Source organism: Zootermopsis nevadensis, unplaced genomic scaffold (assembly GCF_977971745.1).
Source record: "Zootermopsis nevadensis isolate Lab colony 2312 unplaced genomic scaffold, Znev_1.0 Znev_ptg000029l, whole genome shotgun sequence".
Taxonomy (NCBI): domain Eukaryota; kingdom Metazoa; phylum Arthropoda; class Insecta; order Blattodea; family Termopsidae; genus Zootermopsis; species Zootermopsis nevadensis.
The window spans coordinates 14,546,903-14,574,447 of NW_028259161.1; the positions used below are offsets into that span (position 1 = coordinate 14,546,903).

Consider the following 27,545-nt stretch of genomic DNA (forward strand, 5'->3'; position numbering starts at 1 on the left):
TACGATCCAGACACGACGCAGATCAGAATAATGAATGCGCTACTACCTGTATCAAAACCATTCGCCTGTCAAATTTTGTGTAGCTGACATTTCAACAAAACAGATTTTATTCACAAATGTAACACTGAACGATTTGTCGAAAAATAGCTCTAAGTAAAATTAAGATGATTAAATCGATTATCTGCGATTAACTGGACATGCATCGCGAATGAGAGAAAATAAAACACAGGATTTTTCTGTGAAACCTCTAAGCTGATACTTGGAATAATGGGCTTGTATTAAAGTTACAATATTAAAATGTTAATGATGTGCACTACATTCGTTTGTCACAGGACTGTGACCAATAGTAGATCTTATAATGAGGAAAATTTAATATCCGGAATCTCACCCCAGATAGTTTATGTTTTTGAATACGTTAAACTAAAGTAGGTTCTGACGATACATTTTGTATTTTTTTAGATTCTGATAACAACAAATTCTGTTTATTTAACATGTAATCACGTTAGGAAGTATCCCAGATGTCACCCGGTTAGGCAAGCCCCATTATGGATTGTTGAAATCATTCTGGTGGTACGAAAATGTGTCCGCGAAATTCTGTAATGTTCCATGTAATTTTAAACACTGTAATTATCCAATCTTCAGTCCATTAATTAACACTATTTACATAAAAAAACAGAAAATTATCTGCAATTGAGATCATGGCTGTCAACGGACTAAAGAAAGTTCTAATACGAAGCATAAGAATATCTGAGTCATATTAAAAAGGACACACACAACCATGCCAACTTCATAAAGTATGTTTTTTTTTGACAAGCTAACAATAGCTCAGATAATAAAGTTATTCATGACATTCCCCACCTTTGTGTGATAGCTCATTGCCGTGTTCACAGGCGCTGGTCACTGTCTGGAGCCAGATAAATCCAATCCAGACCATCGTGCCCTATTTATTTGCGACACATTCATATATTATCCTAGAATCTGCGCCGAGAACGTCCAAATTATATTTCCCTACATCTCTTCTGAAGAACAGTTTCTCAACTCTTCAATGCATTATAGATACCCTCCCATATAAAATTCCTTGATTTGATCACCCCTGGATTACACACATTTGTTATTGAGCTCCACATTATGCATCTTTGTTCAACTGCCAATGTTTGGTCCAAATTCTCATCAGCACCATATTCTCAGACAACATAAAATCTGTACTTTGCCCTTGGTGAGAGGGACTAAGTTAAACATCTTTAAATTTACATCAATCTCACGTAACTTTCTGAGCTATTATCTAGGGAAATATTTCATGCCATGTAGATCACACACGCTTAAGCACATAGTACTTCTGTACTCTAATATATTCTACGTAGGCAACGATTACATGCATGATTGTATTCATGCATTTATCCACGCTGCATATTTGGATAGATGCTCTGGTCTCTGTGATCGAATAGCGAAACAGATTAACTAGGAATTCCCATCATAACAGCTATGGAAAATGATAAGCTACAAAGGCTAGCACAACGCATCGAAATTTACATCTACTGATTCTCTAGCTTTAACTACTGGATCAATTTCAATGAGAAAAAGAAGGTACTTCAGTCTCCAACTGCCTACGCGTTTATCAACGTCGTGAAAAGACAAGAGCTTCCTCGAAGCGTGGAAGAGTCTTTCCGTGTCAATTAGGACACAACGCGAGAAAATCAATGCATCATTCCTACCACAAGCGTCGGTCTGTGACAAATTGACTTAGGTCCGAAATACACACAACTCGCCGATTCTGATCATCTACAGGATTTTAATTCTGAAGTATAGAACTTCGTTCGTCTTTGACTTTTCTTAAAGGCAGCACTGACATCAATTTCCTGTTGTCAATAGCCTATGAATGGGCGCAGTGTTTTGAACCTGTACAGCTCTGTGGTAACGTCATTACTGAGAATTCCCAAGACGGTAGGGAGGCTGGATAAGAAACCACAAAGGGAAAATCCCCAGCTGGGGATTCTACATTCGGTCACTTCAGTGCACAGAAATAAGTGTGAAATTTTACCTGTTTTTGTCAGATATCGACAAAATTTAGGACGTGCCGACAAATTATTGTGATACTTCTCAATATTAAATTTTATGAAAGTTTGTTCATCACTTTTCTAGTTCTTACATACAGACAGACAGACATGACGAAGTCCGAATATTTCTGTCTTCTGGGTTGTTGCGCTGTGTAGTCTGATCAATGTTAACCAACGTTTCAGTGGTCATACTGCCTCGATTTATCGCCCTGATGACGGAGGCAGTATGACCTCTGAAACGTTGGTTAACATCGACCAGACTACACAGCGCAACAACCCAGAAGACGGAAATCTTCATACTCACCGCTGTGAAAACCTCAGATCTTACATGACGAAGTCCGTAAACAGGTTTATGCAGCTTTAGTTCTAAATGCGACTAATAACGGTTTGAAATTAGATGGAATCCAACGGGAAACGTATCAAGCACCTATTATAAGCACCAGAGCCTTGGACAGGCTCCTAGTCTTTCAACTAAAATATAAATGCAACGCCTTTTTCGAACTAGAAAGATAATTATCATTTTATAGTTTTCAGCCTCCTACTGATTCCCATAATGAGACAAATGGCTTCAATCCTCATGCAACGTTTTTCAACATTGTAATTTTTTGTGGTTAGAGGTTGTCAGCCTGTCACCCAATCCTGAAACTAGCGGACTACCCCTTGTAGGCTGACCCCGATTCCTTATTCAATATATTCTAAGTTACCCAACACATCCGTAAGTCACTTCCCTCATATGCAGCCTGACATTGTCCAAATGAACTACGTAAGCACAAATTTATCCTATTGGTCCATAAAATATCATTATCCGTCACCAAATTTCATGCTTCAAGGCCACGGAATGACTTGTTCCCTCTTATGGCTCGGCTCAAAGTCAGAATTACAGCGTTGATAGCTTTGCTACGCTGCGAGTTATGAGCTACCTTCATTTGCATGACCCTCGCTGTCTGTGTTACAACGTTGTGTGTCTTCACTGTAACCCTGAAGCATGCAACTTTGTGACAGCCACTATAATAATACTTAAATAAACATAGAAGACCCACTAAAACCTTCAGTTTGATTTCGATACGCAACTGACTCTTCTTCTAGTTTTCCTCGTCATAATCAAAGGAAAAACTTCCTTATTTAGGAGAAAGGTTGGAAATAAACATTCGTTTGTCGCTCGTAAGTCAGCAGCAGCACCGTAATAAGGTGACATTCCGAAGGTCGGACCGAACCAAAGACCATTCGAAAGCCGTAAGGCTGTTGTGATAACTTGCTGGCTGTTACAGCCTGTCGCACCTAACAGGGATAGTGATTAGATAAGTGTGAAACATCAGTGACATGGTGACTGACAGGGATAAAGGAAGTTGTCAGAAAACACGATGAACCAATATTTGACCGTTCATCGCATGTCCTAAATTAAATGTCTCGGGCACCGATGTGTATTATTAGTTTCTTAAAGTAGAGTCTGTTTCATAAAAAATGTAACCTCCGAAACAGATAGGCCTAAATGTGAAGTCTTTTAGTCTATAATCGAGTTTAAACAAATTATTTTGCAGGAGGTTGGATATTTTCCTTAAAAGTTAATTACTTTTTCTTAATGTGATTAAAGCGACAAGTAAGGACACAGACAAAGTCGATATTTCGGAAAATTATCTCAGTTCCAAGAAGATTATGTCGAAGTGAAACTTCAGTTAAGAGGTAAAAAGAATTTGTAAAATTCAAGAAAAGGAAAATAAAGTTTTAAAACTAAAGTGATGTGTCAGATCATAAAGAAACTAAAACCTGCAGCAAATGGAAGAACGCATGTTTCATACAGAAAGACGCCTCTAGTACTAAAATATCAAAGACAAGTTCCCAAAATTTTCACTTCGTTACAAATCGAAGTGGTATACAAATATAAAGAGATTGGTGAAGACTATTCAGAAGTAGCCAAGAATTCGGAAAGAAGTTGGAGCCTAAGCGACGAATGCCAGAGAGAAAACTTCCTGGGTTGAATCCGAGCCTCCGTGGAAAGAAGCTGGACTTCGAAACTGGAAGAAACCTTTGACAACTCTGTCATTGAGACATTTCATGCTGTAACGTAATGTTTGATGCTGGCAAGTAATATCACAAGGGCGAAGTACCGAGTAAACACGTTCGTAGCCTGCAGCTGGTTTATTAATATCCCCGTGGATTATACACCATAAATAACTTTCCGTATAGACACGAATTAACACAATAATATGTACATATTACTGAATGTAATCAAGTATTAAATATTTCATTAAACTACTCGTACACATAACTCGTGTTATCTATTAGTTGGGCTTGTCCAAACAGATTCCGTTAGTAAACAAAGAAAGAGAAGGAAATTTAAATTATTAACCAGAACATTAGTGTTGCGTTTCAGGAACTACGAGCTGTGTAAATTTAAAACAGGCAATGAACACAACGTAAACCAGTCTTCCAGTGGATGTTAATTATCTCCATTATTGCACCTCCATGTACGCTGTCTGGCAATCAATTAACTAATTACGTTATACCAAATGCATGGCTTCCTAGACTACGGAACGGTTACCATGTGTATGATAAATAAGTCGTTCACAAATATTAACCGTACGGACGGAATATATGATGAAAATCATAGATTACATTGTATGACCACAGCACAAAAACTTGTCTAAACTTAATAATATACAATATTAAGTGAGATTTTAAGCATTCACGGCGGTAAGTATGAAAGTGGATATTTTCTGGGTTACAGCACCGTGGTAGACCTTTGCCACCATGGAGGTACAAGGCAGCAAACATCCCGAAAACATTGGTAAACTTCCTTCAGGCCACATGGTGCAACAACTCAGAAGGCAGCCATCTCGATACACGTTGTTAGTACTCGGAAAACAATCCCTGAATTATTTGCCGCTGGAGTAAGTAATCAGCAATTTCCATGCTTCACTGAAAAGTATAAATCCTGTGAATCCGATACTGCGCCTAATATTAATACAATCTTATCTCTTATCATTTTATTAAACACTGTGTCTAAGATACTATTACAATTTAATTTTGGCGACGTCCACTAATTTCAAGCTGAATGAATGAGCGAGAGAAGCGAAAATGGGGGAGAGTAGTGAGAAACTTTGAATTTAAAGGGAGAAGCTCACATTCTTTGGTTCGAAGATTCCCAGGCAGCAACCGCTCGTCCTTCTGGTAAATGTAAGTTGAGAAGGTGTTAGGAAACGGATAAGGTAAAGAAGTTGTCCAAGAGGAGATCCGTTGGACAGTTTGCAGGAGAAGCTCGTGTGAATAATATTTCAGGATTCAGTTTCTCACACGAAGAAAATATTTTATTACAAAGAACAGCTGATAATCAATAACAAATCAAAATGATATTCGCGAGAAAATTAGGAGGAAACCAAATTCCGGAAATACTTGCTAATTTTCAGTACAAAATATCTTGTCTGATTTCTAAGAACCTACAGATTAAAATATTTAAAAAAAGAATTTTGCCTGTTGTTTTGTATGGGTGTGAAACATGGTCTCTCACTCTGAGGGAGGAACATAAATGGCAATTATTTGAGATTAGGGTGTTGAGGAGGATATCTGGGCCTAGGAGAGAAGACGGTGGGGCATGGAGAAAACTGCATAATGATGAGTTTAAAAATCTGTACTCCTCCCCCAGTATTGTCAGGGTGATTAAGTCGAGAAGAATGAGACGGGCGAGGCATATAGCGCGCATGGATGGGACAAGAGGTGTGCACCGGGTATTGGTCGGAAAGCCTGAAGGAAAGAGAATACTGGCGAGACCTAGACGTAGATGGGAGGTTAATGTCAGGCAGGATCCATGGGAGATAGGAGTTGAAGGAGACTGGATTTTGTTGGCCCAGGACAGAAACCGGTGGAGGGGTTTGGTTAATTCGGTAATGAACCTTCTGGTTCGCTAAGCCATCCAGTTAGATAGATCAGCTTGCTACGCTGTTTGTAAAAATAATCGGCCATTTACTCTGATAAACATACAAAACTTATTACCTTATTTATACGCTCAGTGGGCAAAATAAGAGTTATAGATTGTTAAAGCAGGTGATACTTATAGTTACAACTAGGCTTTTAGGGTTTAAGTAACTTACGACCTACAAACGGAGTAATAAAAGAATAAAACTTGATGTTAATTAGAAGGAAAGCACAATGTACATGGATGGACGGAAGGGTATATGAGTGGATGGAGAGACGATTGTATCGACTGATGGGTGGATGGATCAATGAAACGATGGGTATATTGATCGATTGGTCTACAGGTTGATTATCTGTAAACTGTTTAACATTTTATATATGTAATTAAATGCATAACAGATCCTGTCATTTTGAACCTCATGAAAAAACAGAACTCACTTTTGAGTAAAATAGAAGGACTCTAGCGAACATGCTATTTATTTTACGTTCGATTTATTTTCCCCCTAGAATAATCAGCAACTGTCCAATTTGATCATGCAGTTACAGTTCACTAACTCCTGCCGCATGTTGTATTATTTAGGGGATTCTGTATTTTTACAAGTAACCCGATTATATTGTCATTATGGGAGCTGTGTACGAGTAGCAGTCAGCCGACCGTCATTGAGCCGACCAGTGTGGCAAAGCTGGAAATGCTCCTAGCAGCTTTACGTAATGTGTCGTATGCAGTGGAAGGTTCGAGAACTGTCCTAGACGAGCGAAACGCTAGACAAGTAGAAGCGTGCTGGTTCCTATAATAGACTATATATGCCCCATCTGAAGTTTCGCTACCCGCAGCCACGTTCGCAAGCTGCAAGCCTAGCAATTCAAGGGTATCTGCATTTGTGATTAACGCATCTTCGTGCGTTATCTGCAAGCAAAATTCACGAGGATTTAATGACTCCATTCTTCACCAAACACATAAGCGCATTAACTGAGAATTTCGACTCAAAGTTTGCTGATGTGGTAATTTGAAAGAAAATTGTGCATACCAAGGGCTGCCTGAAGCCTCTCACGGTTAACCGAGTAGTTCAGATACTCAGCAGGCGGATAAGTCAACGGAACGAATGGAGTCTAAAACTACTCGGAAATCCTGAATTAAGTTTCCACGTTTTTCCTCAGTTATAAGGCAAATGCGAGGATAATAATAGAAAGGAGCACGTTCAGTCCACCTCCAATCATGCGGGCCTTCAGAAAAAATGTTTTCAACCCTTCTCGGTTCAACAACCAGACATCTATCCAACTGAAGTTCTTTTCGCAGAGGACGGATTGATTGATGGAATCATCCTCCCACCAACTGCTGTAGGCCTTCAGCCAAGACAAATACCCCGTTAGTGTAAGCACACCCCAAGTTACAGTTTGAAAGGCACCGTTTGCCAGTTTCAGCGATGGGTTTCGTACACGGGAATGGTCTAACCTGTCAAGGATCGAGGTCTTGGGCTACTGAAATCTTTTTTGGTTTGTTGTCAGGTTCTGAGTCAGTGACTGAAGAGCAGTTATTGGGATTACAAGACATGACCTCCGAGACCAACGCTAAAACAATGCAGTGCGAGTGTGGGCAAAACCATCAACACTTGAGATTTATAAACTAACAGAACGGGAAAGTAAATAAGTAATTTAAAAATTTAAGTGTAGTAAACCCATAATCTAATTGTTGATAATCGTTATAATACTAAAGGAAAATTTAACGACTCGTGGTTGTATTTCTTCACTCCTTGGTAAAACTCTAGGTCGCTGGTGGTTTCAATGGTGAGGCAGTTGACTTCGTTCAGATCAGTAAGGACTTAAGGATCTTAATAGGAAACAGACTAGAGACAAGCTGAGTAAAGGTTTGGACTGAAGCAGTTCTTGTGGGAAATGATCCATTTTGTTATTGCCATAGCAACAAACGCTCAGTTCGCTAAAAAAAATGAGACTCATCTGGTTTAGTAAATTATTGATTCAATAAGCGAATATATTTTAAATAATTCCAACAAATTCACAGATTATAGTGATTTACTGTTATATGACATTAGGTGTTATAAATTTACTTCTTCTGAATTGGTTGTAAAATCAAACAGCTCGAATAAATATGCATTTAAAAATATAGACTAGTTTGTATGAACTTCGTTTTCTTCAAAAAGAAGATAACATAAAATGATTACTATAATTACCTATAACAAATTATCTTTCATTTAAGGAAAACTAAAAACTAGGGTTGCTTAAACCTACTACGATTTGATAAAAATATCTGATGAAGTTCAGAGACCTACGCAATACAGCAGAATTCAACCCCACTCGATGTCAGTAAAGCGAACATTTAGCTTCTCTGAACTGTTTTAGAACAGCAAATGCTACTCACTCTGGCCAACACTATAAATAAAACATCAAAACTTCTGACTTTGAGTGACTACCCAGAAACACAACCAACCTCAGGACAAGCTACTGGTTTCTTGGTTTATTTAACGTGTAACTACGTAGGTCAGTATCCCTGTCTCATTCGAAGGAAAGAGCGACTTGTGAGTGGAAAATCATTACACTGTCTGTTTTCCCCTCGCCATTATTTCCAATTAACCTCCAAGTTAAATTCCTATTACATCGTTCAAATCTATATCGGAATGTTCACAAAAGAAAGGAATGCACAGTGGATCCTGGTCTAAACTGTGAACATCACGTCTGTACACGTGAATATCCGGCATTCCCAAATTGACCTCGCTCAACAACAAACGCTTTTAACCTTTTATTGTAAAATCTGCTGTAACTGCATTCAATGGAGTGGCGTTTTATACATACAAGTTGATATTTTAACAAAAACGAGCAGTTTTCTTTAGGTAGGAATACATTACTAGTTCATTTAAAATATTATATATCACTTTTAAGCGCATTGTGAAATCGTGTAGACCAGGGGTTCTCAACCATTTCTCCTGGCGTATCACTAATTATAAATTAACTCATTAAATGTACCACTAACAGAATGCGTTCAGGGAAAACTTATTTATGTTAATATTATCTTTTGATTTCCTTACTTAGTTCCCGTACCACTCAACATTGGCTCGCGTACTTCCAGTGGTACCCGTAGCATAGGTTGAGAAACGCTAGTCTAGACTCGTCTACCTATTCGATATTAACTATTTGTTCTGCACTATGGAAAAATTAAACGCTTAAAACCGAACACAGGTAACTAAAATGAGAATGTTGGTAACTGAATTTCCTAGACACCAATTGTAACTGTAATACTGCCCTGATTATGTCGTCGGTGTATTATTTGTGATAACGAGATGTGCCGTATTAGTAGGACTTGCAGCTAAGGCAGGGTGGAGAAGATGGCTGTCTTTTGGGATACAGCACAGTATAATTTAATAGACAAGACAGACGTCTCAGAGGAGCGTTTATCTACCAGACAACACGTCGCTGTTAAACCCTGAAACTTAATCAAGGGTAGGTAACGTTTAAATCGCTCATTTTTGTACTTACGCCATCAAAGTAAAGACCTAGTCATTTCGTTCTGATTATATATACGTTCATACAGCAAAATTAACGCCACGGTGGTCTAGCGGTTAGAACGCTGGCCTTGTAATCCTGGGGTCTCGGGTTCGATTCCCGGCGGTGCCCGAATTTATAACTTGTGTTGGGCAAGGCCGTGGTCTAGGCAACACGGAGTTTTCCTCCGGGGGCTTCCCCGGTTTCTCCGTGGCATCCCAACAATTACTCCATTCACACACAGAAGAAGGCAATGGCAAACCACTTCTGGATCATCTGCCAAGAACGTATATGAACAGGTCCCAGTCCGAGGAAAGGATGGAAGGATCCTGTTCATATGGACCTGTCGTCAGACAGAACACTAAATAAAATACAGCAAAATTGTCTTTTGTATTACCAGTGCCTTCAGATAAAGAGCAACATGGGTTTTTTAGATGTAGAAATACACAGCAAAAATATTTTACGACTGATTTTTAACCTGTATGTGTAATACAATCCATGACATGCGAAATATAAATACACAGTGACAAGCAAACCAGCGTACCAATATTTCAGACATTTTTTTACAAACAACGAATAAAACTGTATGTCGTCTGAAGTTTCGGTAGAAAAATAAATATTAAACGTGTCTGAGTTATCGTGGTGCATTTCATGGTACTGAACGATAACAATAAATGATGTATTATCACCAGTATTATCATGATCTGTCCGGTATATACAAAACAATCTAATGACATTAGTTTTCATCCTATACAGACGTCAAGTGAAGCTGACAGCAAACACGTTGTCACGTTTTGAGTCAGATCTCTATTTTGTCATGAGGAAGAGGTGACACCTTCTGTTACGTCAAGACATGAAAATGCATAATTTTCCTACAGAATTTATTACAGACGCTTTATAGACTCCGGACGTGCCTGTAGTATCCATTGTTTTACTCGGGATCCGGTTTATATTTCCATCAGAATTTTTACTATTATACAGTAAAAATGTTTCAAAGCAAAACTCTGTTTTTCGTTACCAACAATATCTCCATTCTTACGCAAAACCATAAGAATCATTCTGTAATAACGTACACTCGAAATCAGCGAGGGTACATTAAATAGAACTTCAGGTTTGGGCGATAAGCCCCGTCGAATGTCTGAACGTTGAAAATTATCTAACGCTATAGCAAACTGCAGTTGTCACCTTCAAGGTGGATATGCAATGGCTGAGAGTTTCTTTTTAAGTCCCTTATTTTTCTAGGTCACGTGTTCATTTCCAATTGGATAGAAGCCCACGATCTTCTGCTCCATCACAAAATCCAAATTGCCACACTATATAAGGCTTCCAAACATACCCGACAATTAAATATTCACCTTGAAGTTGGCAACTGCAATGTTTGACGAAACGCTGGAAAATTTTAACATTCGACGAAGCCCGTCCCAAATAAATAAAGATCTGCATTGAATTCTTAGGACGAGAAAGAACGTGCTAAAATTGTTCACATTGTTTTCGGGTATTCTAGACTTACTGAATGCTAAGCTATTCCAACAAAGGCCACTTACGTGCACCAAGCAGGGAAGTGATAATCTGATAAATAAATAAAGCTAATTATTATTAACTCAATATTAAAACTTTCATTCAAACGAAATGAATAAATACTCTAAAATCTTGAAGAGAAATCGAAACTGCACGCAGAGAAGAGAGAAATATAGCTATGTTACTTAGTAAGACAACTTCTGGATGGGCCATAGGACTCGACATGTCACCACAAATTTCATATTTCTAACTTATAAAGATTCGTTATAACTGGCATTAACTGTTGAAGTTCTTCATCCAGGACTACTTAAACAAGTTTGTTTCGCTAACTGCCAAAATAATTAGGGAAAAGTTACCAGATGATACGCCAGAGTAATTTATTCTATGAAAGTGTACGGATACAAGGAAGTTGTTGGAAACGTAAATTTGACACAAAATCAGTTGCGTGCAAAAAACATGTACGGTGCAAATATAATTTTTAGTCTACCGGAAAATCGTCAGTTATGTGGCATAGACAAGTCAAATGTCTTTTTTAAATTTTGAATTCCATACCGATGCTTACAATATACTTGGGGATAAAAATTTACTGTTGGAATTTCTTTGGGACCCTCAGATATCAAGAACATATAATTAACTAAGATAATGTGATACAAAGGTTTGCATAACATTTTAGGATATACCTGGATTTTATGAGTGTTTATCCAAGAAATCAATACCATAATCTTCAGTAATAATTTCACGTATTATATTACTGATCATTACTAACATTTATTTATCTTACGCCAACTAACGAACTTTTCCAACTCCGGTTAAAATTTCCTCTCCCAACCACTATCCGCTGGGTTAGGTCCTAATTTAATATATGGTCACACCAGTAATATATTTAACGCGGGCAGAAGGTTATGACCTCGCACTGCCTGCACTTGGTCACACTTTTCTTGTCATCTCATACGAATACAAACGTAAAGTTCATGGGGGGGGGGGGAGGGGGGGAAGTTGGCTAATCCTGGTATAAAAGCGAGAAATGCAATTTTAATAAATTTCCCAGCATTCACACTACAATGCTACTGCACTGTAGTAACACAGTATTTCCGATTATCCGACCTTGGGTTATCGATATTTTGTATTATCCGACATACAGTGGGTCAGAGTGGGTGATAACATTCAACTAGACCGCACGTGCTTACGTTAAACAATAAAGAGAGACGTATCACTGTTCAGCGCTGGCGTGACTTTGCCTCAAAGAAAAGGAAGGAGGCTCAGAAGCATACACTCATTACAAACTTCTTAAAAAATTTAATTTACAAATGTACATTTTTTTGTAAGATTTTTTTTATTAATGTCGTATTGCATTCTCTTCGTAATTTAATATTATCGAAAATTAAATTTATATTTACCTTCGACTTTTCAATTAGCCTTCTGTATTATCCGACCGTCTTCCGGTCCCGTTTAGGCAGGGTAATCGGGATTAACTTATTAATGATAATTAATTGTTTATTTTAACGTGCTAATTCAATAGCTATAGAAGTCAATTACAGATTCGGCTCAAAATATATAATAAGTATAAAGACCATAATGTAATAAAACAAGTGAAAATTGAACTAAACTAGACACATTATCAATCTAAACACTTTCTACTATCAAGAAAATGTCCTCAAAGGAGAATGATTTAGCCAAAAAAAATCGAAAAATTTGCACATGTTATTTTCAGTAGTAGCCTACCTAGTTGAAGGACCCTGTTGTAATGCGCTGTTTATGTTGAAAGTATAAAAGTAACTTACTTGCCTTGTAGGTACACGAATACCAAGCGTTCCTGACTTAAGAGTAAGTGATTTTTCCCTTGAAAACTTCAATAACAAATTAAGAATCATAATAATACGCCACTCTTGTCTTATAATCAAACGTTTATCATCCAATTTTGGTGGTCTGCCGGCGCAGAAGTATACAGACAGAATCATTCGCCACTATAAAGAATTTTTACTCCTAGCAAACCCGTAAAGAGTCCAACTTCATGAATACCACCAATGGACCTCATTGCATTACTGTAGCATACAAGTTTTCTCGCCATTATAGTAATTCATGGTGCATGTTAAAGGTAAGGTTGCCCTTGGCTCTTATGAAGCACCACTTCGTTGTGTATGGACTGATGGGAATTTTGTTAACGTATAAGTAAAGCGATATGAAAAAAAATATTTATGACACATCTAAATTTAGCTTGTCATGTGAAGTATATGCAGTAGTTTGAAAATGTCATACAAAATCTGAGGTTCAACAACAAACTAAACTTTTTGCCGTCACAAACCTCTGAGGTAGAAATGAAACAACGAAGTTGGAAAAATGTCAAAGTACTAATAATTCGCCTTGTCATTTACCTGGATAGTAGACAACGCTCTTCGTAACTTCGTAGCTTGCTTCTGGAATGCGCAGCTCGCAGGCAAACACCGTGGGAGTATCCAGGTCGTCGTCTGGCATCAATTTTGTGGCCACGATGTCGTACGATCGCTGTCGGGACAGCGTCTCCACCTGCACATCATCTACTATCATCCTGTGCAAGAACACAAATGGAAATATGTAAGCTTACGTTCAGTATAGACTATTTATATTATTTAGTGTTCTGTCTGACGACAGGTCCATATGAACAGGATCCTTCCATCCTTTTCTCGGACTGGGACCTGTTCATATACGTTCTTGGCAGATGATACAGAAGTGGTTTGCCATTGCCTTCTTCTGTGTGTGAATGGAGTAATTGTTGGGATACCACGGAGAAACCGGGGAAGCCCCCGGAGGAAAACTCCGTGTTGCCTAGATCACGGCCTTGCCCAACACAAGTTATAAATCCGGGCACCACCGGGAATCGAACACGGGACCCCAGGATTACAATCCCAGCGTTCTGATCGCTAGACCACCTCATCTTATTATTATTTAGTGTTCTGTCTGACGACAGGTCCATATGAACAGGATCTTTCCATCCTTTTCTCGGACTGGGACCTGTTCATATACGTTCTTGGCAGATGATCCAGAAGTGGTTTGCCATTGCCTTCTTCTGTGTGTGAATGGAGTAATTGTTGGGATGCCACGGAGAAACCGGGGAAGCCCCCGGAGGAAAATTCCGTGTTGCCTACAAAGTATAGGCCTACAATAAAATTTATTTATCAATAAAACAATTACACTTATGGTGATGGGTATAAAACTTTAGAACAATTTCCGACAAATTTAACGTGGTATGTTTATAATTATGTAATTACGTTTCTCAGTCTCGCTCCAAATTTTCGATCATTTCAGTACTTCTCTCTCAATTTATTTTCGCCAATAACTTCATGATTTACCCTTTACCTGCATTCGTTTTGGTTCCATCTTTCAGGTTTTCGAGTTCATGTGCAGTGAATTATTTGTCTCCCCCCCACAAATTTCTATACGCCCCTACCACCATAACATTTTATTTCCCAACATATTATATAACTCATAATGGCCATCTAAACCCACCACAATGTCGCAAGATACATGATATCTGTATTCTAACAATGGTAGTGCATAAATGCATCTGCCAGGAATTCCAACAATGAGCTGAATGGCGTCATCCTGTGGGATCTAAGCTATATTAAACGTGCACTGATCTGCCCCTGACTAACACAATGCACTAGGTAGACGGCAATGCCTCTGGAGATGATGTTCAATCAAGCGTTACACGTGTTCAATTGACGACAGATCCAGCGATATGGTAGCATCGGCGAACAGATCGCGTGATGGCACATATCTGGAAAGGGCGAACTGCCAGGATCTGGTGGAAGATATAACATGAGACCGGAAACTTTGATTATTCTTGTAACTGAAATCGATTCCCACAACTTACATGGCTCACAATTGGGTTATCCAAGAACTATATGCCTCACACTGAAGAAGACTGTCAAAATATTAATCAATATAAATGTTATAAACACGTCTAAATAACTTTATTTGTGATATAATAATTGAATCGGTAATTGGAATGAATTTTAGGTAATCATGCTACAGTATTCATACCATCAAATTCTTACTATCAAACCTGAAACCGGTAACAGCCTTGGGTTTAATTATTTTAATATCTTAGAAATACTGTTCGGTCCTCTGTTAGGTCCATTCTGTCTGAGGCTTTGATTGAGGTTTCGAAACATCTTTCTTTTTACGGTGCAAGGTTGTTAGCCTTGCGACCAACCCCCAACCTGGAGGACCAGGGTACCTGTCTTAGTCTGACCTCTCTCCCTCGACCAATCTGGATAAGGAGGCCCTACCAGTAGCTCTTGGGGTCACTGAGGTACTCAAGCCCCACCGCCAGGACAAGGTGCAGGTACCATTAAGTGGAGGAGGTCATGGACCGAATACAGACCGGAGAGCCATAGAAGAAGAATAAGAAGAAGAAGAAGAATACTGTGATATGTAGAAAATGTTCAGTTATTTCATTATTCTTAGGCCCAAATATTTGTCTAATATAGGCCCGTGCTGATTCCCTGAATTGTTTCACTTAATTTCAGCATGGCATCGTCGAATATCCTAACAGATGGAGTCAACAGTCAACAGTTTTAATAAACCGAAAAATGGCATTTGTAATAAACAATAGGGTAGATCAGTCATTACAGTGACTGGCTAAAGACTAGACAACCGGGGTTCGATCCCCGACGGTGACAGCAGAGGACTTTTCCTTTAGCCTCTGCATCCAGAGCCACTCAGCCTCCTATCCAATGGGTATCGGTGGTAAAGTGCGGCCGGAGCGTGACGCTAACCACACACCCCTATCTAGTGCAAAGGTTAAGAATGAGCAGAAGCTATACCGGCTCTCCCCCCAAGCATCTGAATGGCGTATAGTGCGACATCTTTACACTCTTTAATAAACAATGACAGCAAGCTTACAAGAGGTGATTCTGTACCTTATAATATGAATTGTGCCGTGTGTTTATTTAACAGTCGACAGACAACTATGGCCTTACGTCCTGTTATTTAATGAAGCCACAGATTTCTGATCAAAACTTAGTTCCTTTTGAGGAGATATGTGTGCAAAGTTTCCTCATAGAGGTGTAGGAGAGCGTTTAGCGCGGTGATACAAGAGACGTGCAATGAATAAAGAAGTTTTGCATAAAGTTTATTATAGCACGTCATAAATTCGTTTAGCGATGCTTACCTGTCCGGATCCTTGAAGAGCGCCATCTTTGGCTCTGGATAGACGCCACGCGCCCTGCACGTCAGGTTCACAGAGTCAATGGCAGGCTTTGATGTCGTGAACTCAAGACTCTTTTCGGGAGCTGCAACAACACATATCACGACGTAACGTAAATCTAACCTCTTTTCAATTTTGGATAAGGTTAAAATAGACAGAATACACGAAGAGTAGATTTTATCACATTTAGAATCTTTGTTCTGTTGAAAACTGTAATTACGTCTAAAAATTCATCCTCGATTTTGCACGAGCTGACCCGGCTTAGCCAGAATGGTGATTGGTCGTGAGGTACACATGTCCATATCAGCTCTGGAAATCAGGAACCCAACCGCGTTTCTTTAATTAATTGGAGGAGGGGTTTCCCGATCATCGAACCTGACGTGACACTGGACACTTCAACATTATTCATATCACTAAAATTTCTCTCTCCCAGACACATATAAATATTATCAATCAATCTGCTTTCATTTGTTAATGGTTAACTTCCAAGACAATTCATCAAAATAATTTATCTTTTTATTTCTACCAAATCACGCTTCCAACTCCTCGTACAGTAGGGTACAGATTACTTGCTAGCTGAGCTTCTTAGTGCTGTGAATATTTGCACTCGGCACGGCCTGGTCGGTGCACGGAACGGTCGGGTAGAACGGGTAGAAAAAGCGTGGAGTTGCGCGCGCAGTGATTTTACCTTGCTCTACAACCCCCGCGCCAAGAACTCGCAAGTTATCCGGCCCTTCCTATACAGGGTGATTAAAAAAGGACTTTACTACTTTGAAAGTGTATAGAAATTTATTCAGAAGGCTTACAGAATCGGCTGAGATGCCATTTTGTAGCAAAACAAATCACGTTTTACCTCAAATAGTCATTTTGGTTCGATTTGATTGCCATTGGTGATACTGCAGACATCCCACCTGAAATCAATTTCTTGCCAAACGCGATCCAGCATACCCGGTGTCACTTCTGCAACTGCGGCGGTGATTCGAGCTTTGAGCTCAGTGAGATTGGCAGGTAAGGGTGGAACATACACACGATCTTTAATGAAACCCCATAAGAAAAAATCGAGAGGTGTCAAATCTGGGGAACGAGGTGGCCATACTATCGACCCTGTTCGACCAATCCACCGACCTGGGAAACGGTTATTGAGGAAATCCGGGACTTCTGTGAGGTATTGAGGTGGTGCGCCGTCTTGCTGGAAGTGATTGCGTCCTTTTTGGTCATCTTCGTCTAACTGTGGTATGAGAAAATTTTCGAGCATATCCAGATACACGATACCATTGATGGTTCTCTCATGGAAAAAGAACGGGCCGTACACTTTAACTTTGCTAAGGGCACAAAACACATTCACCTTTGGGCTGTCACGAACGTGTTCCACAACAGCACTAGAAACACGAGGGCGACCTGGAGATTTGTCATGGCGAACAGAACAACCAGTCTCAACAAAATTCTTGTGCCAAGAGTAAATTGTAGGTCTACTGGGAGGATCTTTGCCATACTGGGTGCGAAAATTTCGTTAAACCATTGTCGCAGATTTCGTTTCTTCAAACCACTGCACACAGCGAGCGTGCTCCGCACCTGTGAAAGTAGCCGCTTGCGCTCGCGGTGACGGAATTCGGTACTACAGCACAACGTGAGTCAAACGTGATTTGTTTTGCTACAAAATGACACCTAAACCGATTCTGTAAGCTTTCTGATTAAATTTCTATACACTTTCAAAGTTGTAAAGTCCTTTTTGAATCACCTGGTACATTCTGCATTCAACATATGGAACAATACGACGAGAACAAAGCACATTAATAAACTATTTTATCACATAATAATCTCCATTCTTAATCAGTTCATTGCTTCTATGAGCATTCAATATCACAACAATTAAATTTTATTTTACTAAAGCGGAACGCTCCTTTCGGAGCTCCTCGGGGAGGGGGGGGTCAATTTTTTAAAACGCAACCAACCTTGTGTAAGAAACTAAACAAACCCCCCCGAATTGGGGTTAAAACAACTGAACAACCGCCTTCGGGGGGGGGGGGGGGTTAGTTTAGTGTCTCATTCAAGTGTTTTAACCCTTGAGTAAGAAACTAAACTTACCACCCCGAATGGTTAGTCAAGCGTTTGAAACGCCAACAGTTCTTGTTCAGTCAACTTTTTATGTCCAGCCCCACCCCTGCAAATCTTCGTCTTAAAATCGATCATAAAGTCAGTTTTCATAATACTTTCGTAATCGTAATATCGAATGAGTATCAGATTACCTTGTCGGTGTTGGCAACGTCTTTTTCACTTTCCTTCATTTCTAAAATAGTCTTATGTCGCTGTTCGGAGGCTGCTTCTGGAGCAGTGATAATGTTCTGATCCTAAGTCCCACGACACGAAGGCAGGTAATGTCTCTGCGGTACAATGGTTTGTGCTATCAAATCACACGTCCAGCGCTTTATTCAGTATCACCGTTGGGAAACGAAATCAGATCTTTTACTTCACTGAGCATCAATTCCGCTTCTCACAAGGTTTAATTTAATGTACAAGTAAACTTCCAAGTCTCAATCTTGCTGTTTGTTTGCGATTTGGTTAATACTAGAATATTATTACGTTGATATTATATTTCTGTTTTTATATAAAATATTAAAATTGCTTTATTCAGTTTTAATTACGACAACGTTTCACGTTTTAAAGCAAAATTCTAACATGTTAGGAATATTTAAAAAAAATAATGACTTATATATCGTAACATAAGAAAATCCATCAACCTAACCTGACATAAACTCACCGTACCCTCAACAAACCGATATCAACTACAGAAAGCCATATAGAACAACGTAACTAAAATTTAACATTCTGCATCAATACGACAACTTTACCGACAATTCAGCTTCAGAATCCAGGAATACTCTCTAATACATTATTTAGAATAAAATCCTGAAGCCGAGGAACCAAAGATAGACACCAACGCCTCTGTCGGTGTCAAAGTTACCACAACATAAGCCGGAAAGGTAAAATGGCGGTCGAGACACATTACTTTGTATCAATCTCACGGAACATACACAAAGAAACTATGTATATCCTTCTCCGAGACAACCTAAGCGTTCGGTCAGAGAAAACCACATTTCTCTTTAAGGTTGTGTACATCTTCTTTGCCACTCATACGCATAGAGGATAACGCCAATGTGTGTTCAATTTTTAATCTCATTAATATGACCTAGTATGACCTATGACCTACAATTTATTATACGCAAGCTACCGAGAAACATTCGCAAATTGCCAATGACTTTTCCTGCAAAACCCAATCGGTTTAAATAACTCGAGTACTACAGTACAGAAGCCAGCCGAGAGCTATAGATGGTAGGTCATGTGAAAGTCGCTCTCTGCTGGATGAATCAGAAACTCTGTGCTAATTCCCGGTTACTGTGTGATCCAAAAGTAAGTTAAGGACTACGCTTATTACAACTGTTGAGGTGTGTTGCGGTCCGGATTTCTTTCACAGACGAGCCTGCCCATAAACCACATTCCTTTCCTAATATGTAACCATAAGCCTATAAGAAACTGTACATCGGTGATTCTTGTTATACGCGCTTTCAATATCAGCGTTCTTGCGTATACGCTACTTTATTTTAGTGTTAATAGAGAACATCAATATCATATTCGCAGACAAATTTTAAAATCTGTTACCTGCGTCGAAACTTCTCAAAGATTATCATGGAATGTGATGCAAATGATAAGATTAGCATAAAAAATTCTGACGTCAATTTAAACTCAAAATGGCGATTGTTACAGTTTCGTTGTACTCAGCAATTTACAGGAGCGCAACCCCGCAAATAAATTCAGTCAGCTGTGTCATGCTTAAAGCAATGCAGGAATGACATGCATTTTATGCAGCTGAATGAGTGGCATAATTTCTACTCAGCCTACAAACGGGAACTTTGTGTTAACAGAAAGTTCGTAACAAGTAACAACAAAAACATTAACTCCGAGTTCAAACATTATATAAAGACCCCTTCAGACTACACTGAGGATGATTTCCTTCGTATTTCCATCCATTACCGTCATGACTTTCGTGATTCTAACGCGTTTAAAAGTATTTACTAAATTTGCCTAATGGTATCAGCACTTGCTAAATTGAATTTCTTGCTATCTGCAGTCACAACTGAGAACTTTAGTAGTCGTGTACAGCATAAACAGTACTTTATGTTTTTTTAAAAATAAAATAATTTTGTATAATTCATTAGTAAAAATTATACAACAAAATGTGAGTTCCATGTCGATAAACTGGAGATATCAAGATACCTGCTTGGATCCAATTAAAGATCTAATATATTTTATAATATTTAGAAAATGTTGAGGCAATGAAGGACTTAAACTGAAGAGACATGATTGATAAATGACAAAATGAAGGCATGGCTATAAACGCAACAGAAATGGAAAATATAAGGAGACAAATAACGTGACATGAATGCTGATGATATTTTGGCTTGCCGCGCCGTAAACGTCAATGTTGATGCCGTGATAAGGAATGCTACATATTCCTCCGAAACGTCGACAAGCAGCCAGAATACTACACGGGACATCCATCGCCATAATAAGCTCAAACATCAATAAGAAAAGAGATAGTTTGGTAGGTAAATGCACGGGTAAATAAGTGGCTGGATGGATGGATCGATGGTTTAGTGGTTCCTCTGAGTCGATGGATGAATGAGTGGGCGATTCGTTGGATGGTTATCTGAATGCCTGTGTAGGTGGCAGGATAGATGACTAGATGGATAAAAGGATGGCTGATGGACGTAATAAAAAATGGAGCGTTAAAGAAGAGAAATCGCTTGTAGGGGGGTCGGAGAAGATGTAAAGTAAACTTAGATGTAAGGATTCAGACGCAGTTTATCCTATGTGACGCCAAACGTTCCATGTTAACATGAATTATTTCACACATGCAATATTGCTGAAATATCTGCACGCCGCCTAGTGTTGATTTCATGGCACGCCAACCCTTGCAAGGAAGACATATTCAGGGCATGAAGTATTACATCTCCGCTTTACTATTGATTTTGAATACATAACCATGTCATGGGAATGATCACGAATCGAGGCGGACCGAAAATTAAAACATAACTAATTTGTTTGGGAGATACTGGGAGCGACCCGTTCTTCAAGTGCTTGAGCACTGCGGGTCACAACTTTTCATTGGCTTGATCTATGGACATTCGGTAGGTCCCCTCGGACGAGGGATCGGCCCGTCGTAAGGCCTCTACCTGTACACAGGACAGCACAACACGGAAAGACACGGACAAACATCCATGGCCTGAGTGGGATTCGAACACACGGTCCCAGCGATCAAGCGGTACAAGGCCCACGCCTCAGACCGCGTGGCCACTGCGGACCCCTGTTTGTTTGACAGTTCTTAAAATGTATGAATTAGTCTACGTAGCATGATTTAAAACAGTGGAGTGATAAGAATGTAGAACAAGATACTCGTAACTTATTTAAAATTACTATCGAAGTATTTGTTTGGGGTGACTGAGCAAATCATAAAATAAAAATGATGTCCTACACGCATTATTACACTCAAAGTGTCTTATTTATGACACCCATAACATCTGATCAATAGGAAATCTTTAGCAAAAGCACATGTTTTATTACAAATGGTCAATTATATTACTTCTGGAGTCATGAAGATTTCAATTTTTCCGTTTGATTTTACATCAATATCGGAAAATCCTGAACAGGTATTAAGTGTCGTCTCAATAAATCTATGGAAGAGGTCACTGAAGTCGACTTCAAACTTCGTATTTTTAATACCCAACGGAGCAAGCCAACTTATCAAAGCGAAATGAACAAAATAAATGCCACTCTTTCATATCCTGTGATTGCAGCAGTCTGCTGGTTCATGAGAATGAAAAATATGACTGTCAAACACCTGAATAAAACCACCCCCAAATTCACACGAAACTTTTAGGAAATGCAACTCCTAAGATATTTATAAGGCGGTCATGTATCAATCTCTTACTCGATATTCTGGTAGCCACCTACAGAATTACCCGGCGTCACAGTCTAATAACACAATTATCCATACCATTCTTGTGTACTCTGCAGGTGTCATCAAGGAGACATGTAACAACTTTTTATCCTAAGATCTCGTAGCATTTTAAAACATGTGTTAAGACATCTTCAGCAGTTCAGTAGAACTACAATTCTAAAACATTAAACACCATTACATTAAGGTCGAAACGTGTACAAACAACCAAGATTAAGATATATTCATGACAAGTTTAAAAAACGTACGAGTCAAACAAAATTTGTTTTGTAAAGTAATGTGACAGCCCACTCAGAGTTCGATTCTCGAGCTGGCGTACCGGAGATAGACTTAGACTGGACTTTTGGCGATTACTCCAGTTTATATGCAAGGAAAGGGGCCTAAGTTAGTTTTGTTTCGGTAGCGCCTTCTTTAATCGGAATTTATAATCAAATTGTATTGAATTTTCCCGAGTTGATGGTTAGTATCGTTAGTTCGGGCCACATCTTGGGAGACTTGTTTGTTCCACCGGGCGACTGCCTGGCGCCAGCTACGTGACTAAATGAAAGGGTGATTTTATGATCGGTGACTCGACTTGGTGGGATGAGTAAGCTCTTCCAGATGTGTTTTAGCCGTTAGAAGACTTAGGATAAATCACGTCACTAACCACCAATGGGTTTAAAATGCGCTATCGGCGGCAAATTTGTAAGGTTAAGGTGATGAACCACTCAGCCAATGAGAACACTCTTCAGATTCAAAAGTCTTGGGGGAGCCTTGCTAAACGCGGTGTGTGTGCAGCAAGGGGCTTCCAAAAATCACTTACGCAGCAGTCTCGACCGCGGGTAGTCCTGCACTCGGCGAAGAGAGAAGGAAAGAATAAAAGTGAACTAATACAGAATTATCGGACTACATCCCCTCGTATCCCACCGCCTCGCACCTTGCTCCTGGAACCCTTCATAGCCACCACGTATATTCCCTGAAGGCGAGAGTCCATGCCCCTGAGCTACCAAAACGAAACCCAACAGAAAACCCCTTGTAACCAGCCGGGCGTCCTGATGGAGAGTTTGGAGTGAAAGGACGGTTACAGTAAATAAACTTAATTAAGATTTTAGAACTTTAGCATGCCTGGGATTCAGTCACTGCCAGCTTCACTGATCAATCAGCCGGGGAACCCCCAACATTCCCTCCATTTCATTTTCTTTATCACCTTCCTTGTCTTCTACTCATTTTAGGGATTTACGAGGGAAATCGGAAGCCATCGTGAACAGTACTTCCCTTCTCGGCTTTAAATGCTGGAGCATCTCAATGTTCATACACTTCACATGGAACACATAGTCCGTTTCATCGGATACATTTTCTGCGTCATATCCAATGAATTGTCTCTTGTTGAGTAGCTTGTCGGCGTTCTATCTAAGCTTCAATTACATTAGTTTCACATTGACAAGCGTGTACACGTCCTAACAGATTATCATTCATATTTGCTGCACGCTGTAATTTGAACGAAACCGTACTATTTCGTTCTAGGTATAATATCCAATATTCTCCCGGTTTTTTTTGTTGAGTTTTTTCTATCGTATTAATAATTAGCGCACACTAACTCGAATCATAACCTGAAACAATAAGATTACGTTGAAGTTATTGCTGCTGACAGAGGCACAGACCGGCCGAAAAGGTACTACCTCTATTGCTCGCAGCGCCACGAGTCGGCGTACGATTCGCATTATCATAATAACGAGTGCCATTTTTGCGGGTTTTTTTACAGATAGAAAAAATATTCCATTAATTGAACTACTGCTAACTCTGAATGTCTGTGTTTTTAATTATTATTTTCTATTTTTTTATAGTCAATCGAGTACAAGTCAGTTTAACAGCTGTACATGCATGGCCTTCGCTTTCGCTCAAGAACATGGTCTTAGCACCTTAAAAAAGAGACTACGTATAGGACAGAGGCGGAGATGACCTTATTGCTTCCTGTGGTGTGCAATTACCGAATCTCTGTTGCACTGGGTTCTCTGGTCTATCAGTAATAGAGGTCGCGAGAGTAATCGTGGCACCTAAATGCGCGATGTTTAAGCCGAGAGAGGGGAGTTCAGTAGTAGTGGGGGTCGCACAGCCTCAGCTGCGGTGACGCACCGAAATAAACACAGCTAGAGCTAGAAACCAACTGAAGCTGACACCCCTCTGGTGCGTGCTTCGGACGGGTCCATCTCATACGACCAAAAACAGTCCTTTGCGCGACCTCTAGCAGTAAGACGTCATTCAATAAGACAAGGTTTCGGATCTGGTAATATAGCGTATTCTCATTAGACCACTGGTTGGACTGATGGAACATCAATTGTTCTTTCCTGTTCCAAGAACCCAATTCATTAAGTATAACCGGAAGTTATTTGATGTGGATAAAGGTCTCTCCGGGTCGATCACTTCCTGGAATCGACTTCCTCCATTTTCTAGAATTCTCAGTAAAACACAGAACAACAGGGAAGTCATCACCTTCTCTCAAAAAACTCCTCTTTCGAGGATACATTAATATCAGTGGTTGAAACAGCCTAAGAAATAGTCCTAGTCTAAAGGTTTCTGACGACGCTACAACGCCCAGGAACCTGAATTCTGCTTCCGTCATCGGGTAGAAAAGAGAATAGACGACAGAAAGCCTATCTGTTGGGCCCCCAGCCAAGCTAGCCTCAGAGTCTAGTCAACCAGAATCCAACTTCAAAAACGCTGTAGACTTTTTCGTTAGACTATGGACAAAGTCCAAAAAATTCTTTATGGGTTTTAGCCCAATAAGTAGCAATTTTTTATGAAAAATAACGCGCCAAAACGGGACGATTTCAAAGACTGAATAATTAGTCATACTTAAGTCCGTATTGCATACAAACGGAAACAGATCGACAAACATGCAGCTTCCTATTATGGATCCGAAAAAAGTATTCCTTTTCTTATGATAATGAGATCGCCCGCCCAAGGTATTCTATCGGATACAACCGTAAAATGTTCATGTATAAATTATGAATAGGAACAAGCCAAATGATTTAAATATGTAATAGCTGAACAGGAATAAGAAATAACGTTGCCTGTTCAAAGCCATAAACACTATTACTGGGCTACCTTTTTGAATTTAGATCAGAACTGTTATTAATTTCTTAGTCACCATGTGTTCCACTTCCTGTAACATCCAGTGTTCATCTCTATGGATCTTTCTCGCTATCTCCTCTTTGTGCCGTATTCTCGTGAACTGGAACAAGTGTCTCTCTTTGTGAGTTGTGTTTGTTTTCCTCCTCTTTTGTTGCATGAAAAGCAAAAAGTTGATGAAAGAATTTTTTGAGAAACCGTAGAAAAAGAAGAAAGGTTTATTTATGTGATCCCACCCCTTTCCTCCATCCAGTAGCACAACCCCTAAGATAAGAGGTTTTATATAGTGGTATCACTTTCATCTTACAGTGAACTAATGCCCATAATCTGCGCGACATCCCAGTAAAGGCAACAAAAACTGTTTACACTCACGTAAAGCGCGATGCTGGTAACTTTGCAGTAAGAAACTGGGGTTGTGTACAAAACGCTATTTGAAGGAACAAACCAGTAACGTCTTCATAGATCTAAGAGCTAAGATCTAAGATATATTAGTATTGCACGGCTACTAGAGGGTTTCAAAATTATTTAAAAATTCCGCATTAAATTTAGTTATAACGTAAAATGGATAAGAAAGTTCTGGTTCAATATGTTAAAAATGGTGAAGCAAGTAACCAATGTATACCGGTAAGTAAATTCATATTGCAGCTAATTCATAATGTTGCAATTCTAACCAATTACAAAAATGCTTGCTTTTATGTTTATTCTCAATACTAACCACACCGAGAAATGTAGCCTATCAAATTTAACAGATTTGAACGTAATCTTAATTTTTTCATGAACAATTTTTTTCTATGAAAAATTCATTCTAAACTAAGTGATAATGGTCAATGTGAGCTACAAAGCGAAACAGAAAAATTTACCCGACAAATTTTAGTATTGATGCGAAACTAATTCTTCGTTTTGTCGCAACTGGTATAGTGTTTTCAAATGCGAAACATGAAAATAGCAAGAACATATTTCTAAATATACGTTCATGTTATGCAGTTCATACAAAGAACACAAAATAATAGTTATGTCGATTGTGGTCTTTTAAAATGTTGCACTGTGAAGTCTTCCAGACGGCTACCAATATTGTGTAGAAAAATATCGGCCCCTGATTCAGGGTTCTAAAACGATTATATAGAATAAGTACGGCCAATGGTAACGTAAAGACAAGAAAAGTGAAAGAAGGATTATGTGACGGATAAGACCCGCAAAGAATATATCCTAAGGAAGGCCCCTTATATAGAGTGAACGAAAAGTCATACAACCCACATTGAAATTCAGTGATTTGAAATGATTTATAAGTACACGAAACGATATCGGATACACAGGCCCAAAGACGAATCAAAACAACGTATCACAAGACACCATCATCAAGACCATCGAGGAGTGCCAGGTGCAGACATTTTAAGAAGAGTGGAATTGTCTTGCAACAAGAATGGTACGGAGCGTCCACGTGCGTCTGATGACTGTCGAAAGGATACGCAGGAGCTTTGTCAGCAGTCCACGTTAGTCGACACGAGCTGAAGCACAGAGTTCCAAGTGCCACATTGGACAGTGCACCGGGAGTCACGAAAACGTTTGTGTCTGTATACTTGCAAGTTGCAACTGGTGCAGAAAATTAGCCAGATGACAGGGTAACCTGTAATGAAACTAGGCGACAATAACAAATTACTTAAAAAAATCGTGTTCTCCAACTAGGCTACATCCCACGTTCCAAGGAAGGCAAAGAAACAGAACGTACCCTTCTGAGGACAGGAACACACTCATGCTACTCATTTAATGTGTTGTGTGGCCCCTTCACCCTTTTCTATACCGTAGTGACTGTGACGTTCAGCAATTACCTTGATATGCTGGAAAACTTCGTCTATCCTTCGTTACAATAACTGCAGCCTGCCGTGTTACTCCAGCGAGACGGCGCAACACCACACTGGAGTCTCACTGTGCGTGCATCTCTTAATCAGCGCTCCCCAAACCATTAGACTGGCCGTACTGGTCCCATTTCTTGGCCGCTCAGAGCACCCGATATCACATCCAGTGATTTTTTCCTACGGAGATACGTAAAAGACTGTTTACCGAACTCCGGTGGCCGACATCAACACTTTGAAGGACAAAATTTAAACTGGTATTGCAACAGTTAACGTTGACATGTTTCAGCATACATGGATGGAGCTTGAATATCGTTTGGAAATTGTACGTGTAATAAATGGTGTCCATGCTAATGCGAATGTTCAGAGAAAACTTTGAGTTTCTCTTGCAGATGCTCAGTGTGCCTGTA

General features: G+C 39.4%; 1 protein-coding gene across 2 annotated transcripts in view; it reads right to left on the reverse strand.

The window, feature by feature from the left end:
• LOC110828741 (uncharacterized) overlaps positions 1-27,545 on the reverse strand; it is a 183,970-nt gene that overhangs the window by 45,249 nt on the left and 111,176 nt on the right. For both annotated transcript variants that reach the window (XM_022061727.2, XM_022061728.2), the window contains exons 3-4: positions 16,129-16,249; positions 13,349-13,521 (exon numbers count right to left, since the gene is read on the reverse strand). In XM_022061727.2, coding sequence (XP_021917419.1) covers positions 13,349-13,521; positions 16,129-16,249 — 294 coding nt within the window. The remainder of the gene's footprint in view (positions 1-13,348; positions 13,522-16,128; positions 16,250-27,545) is intronic.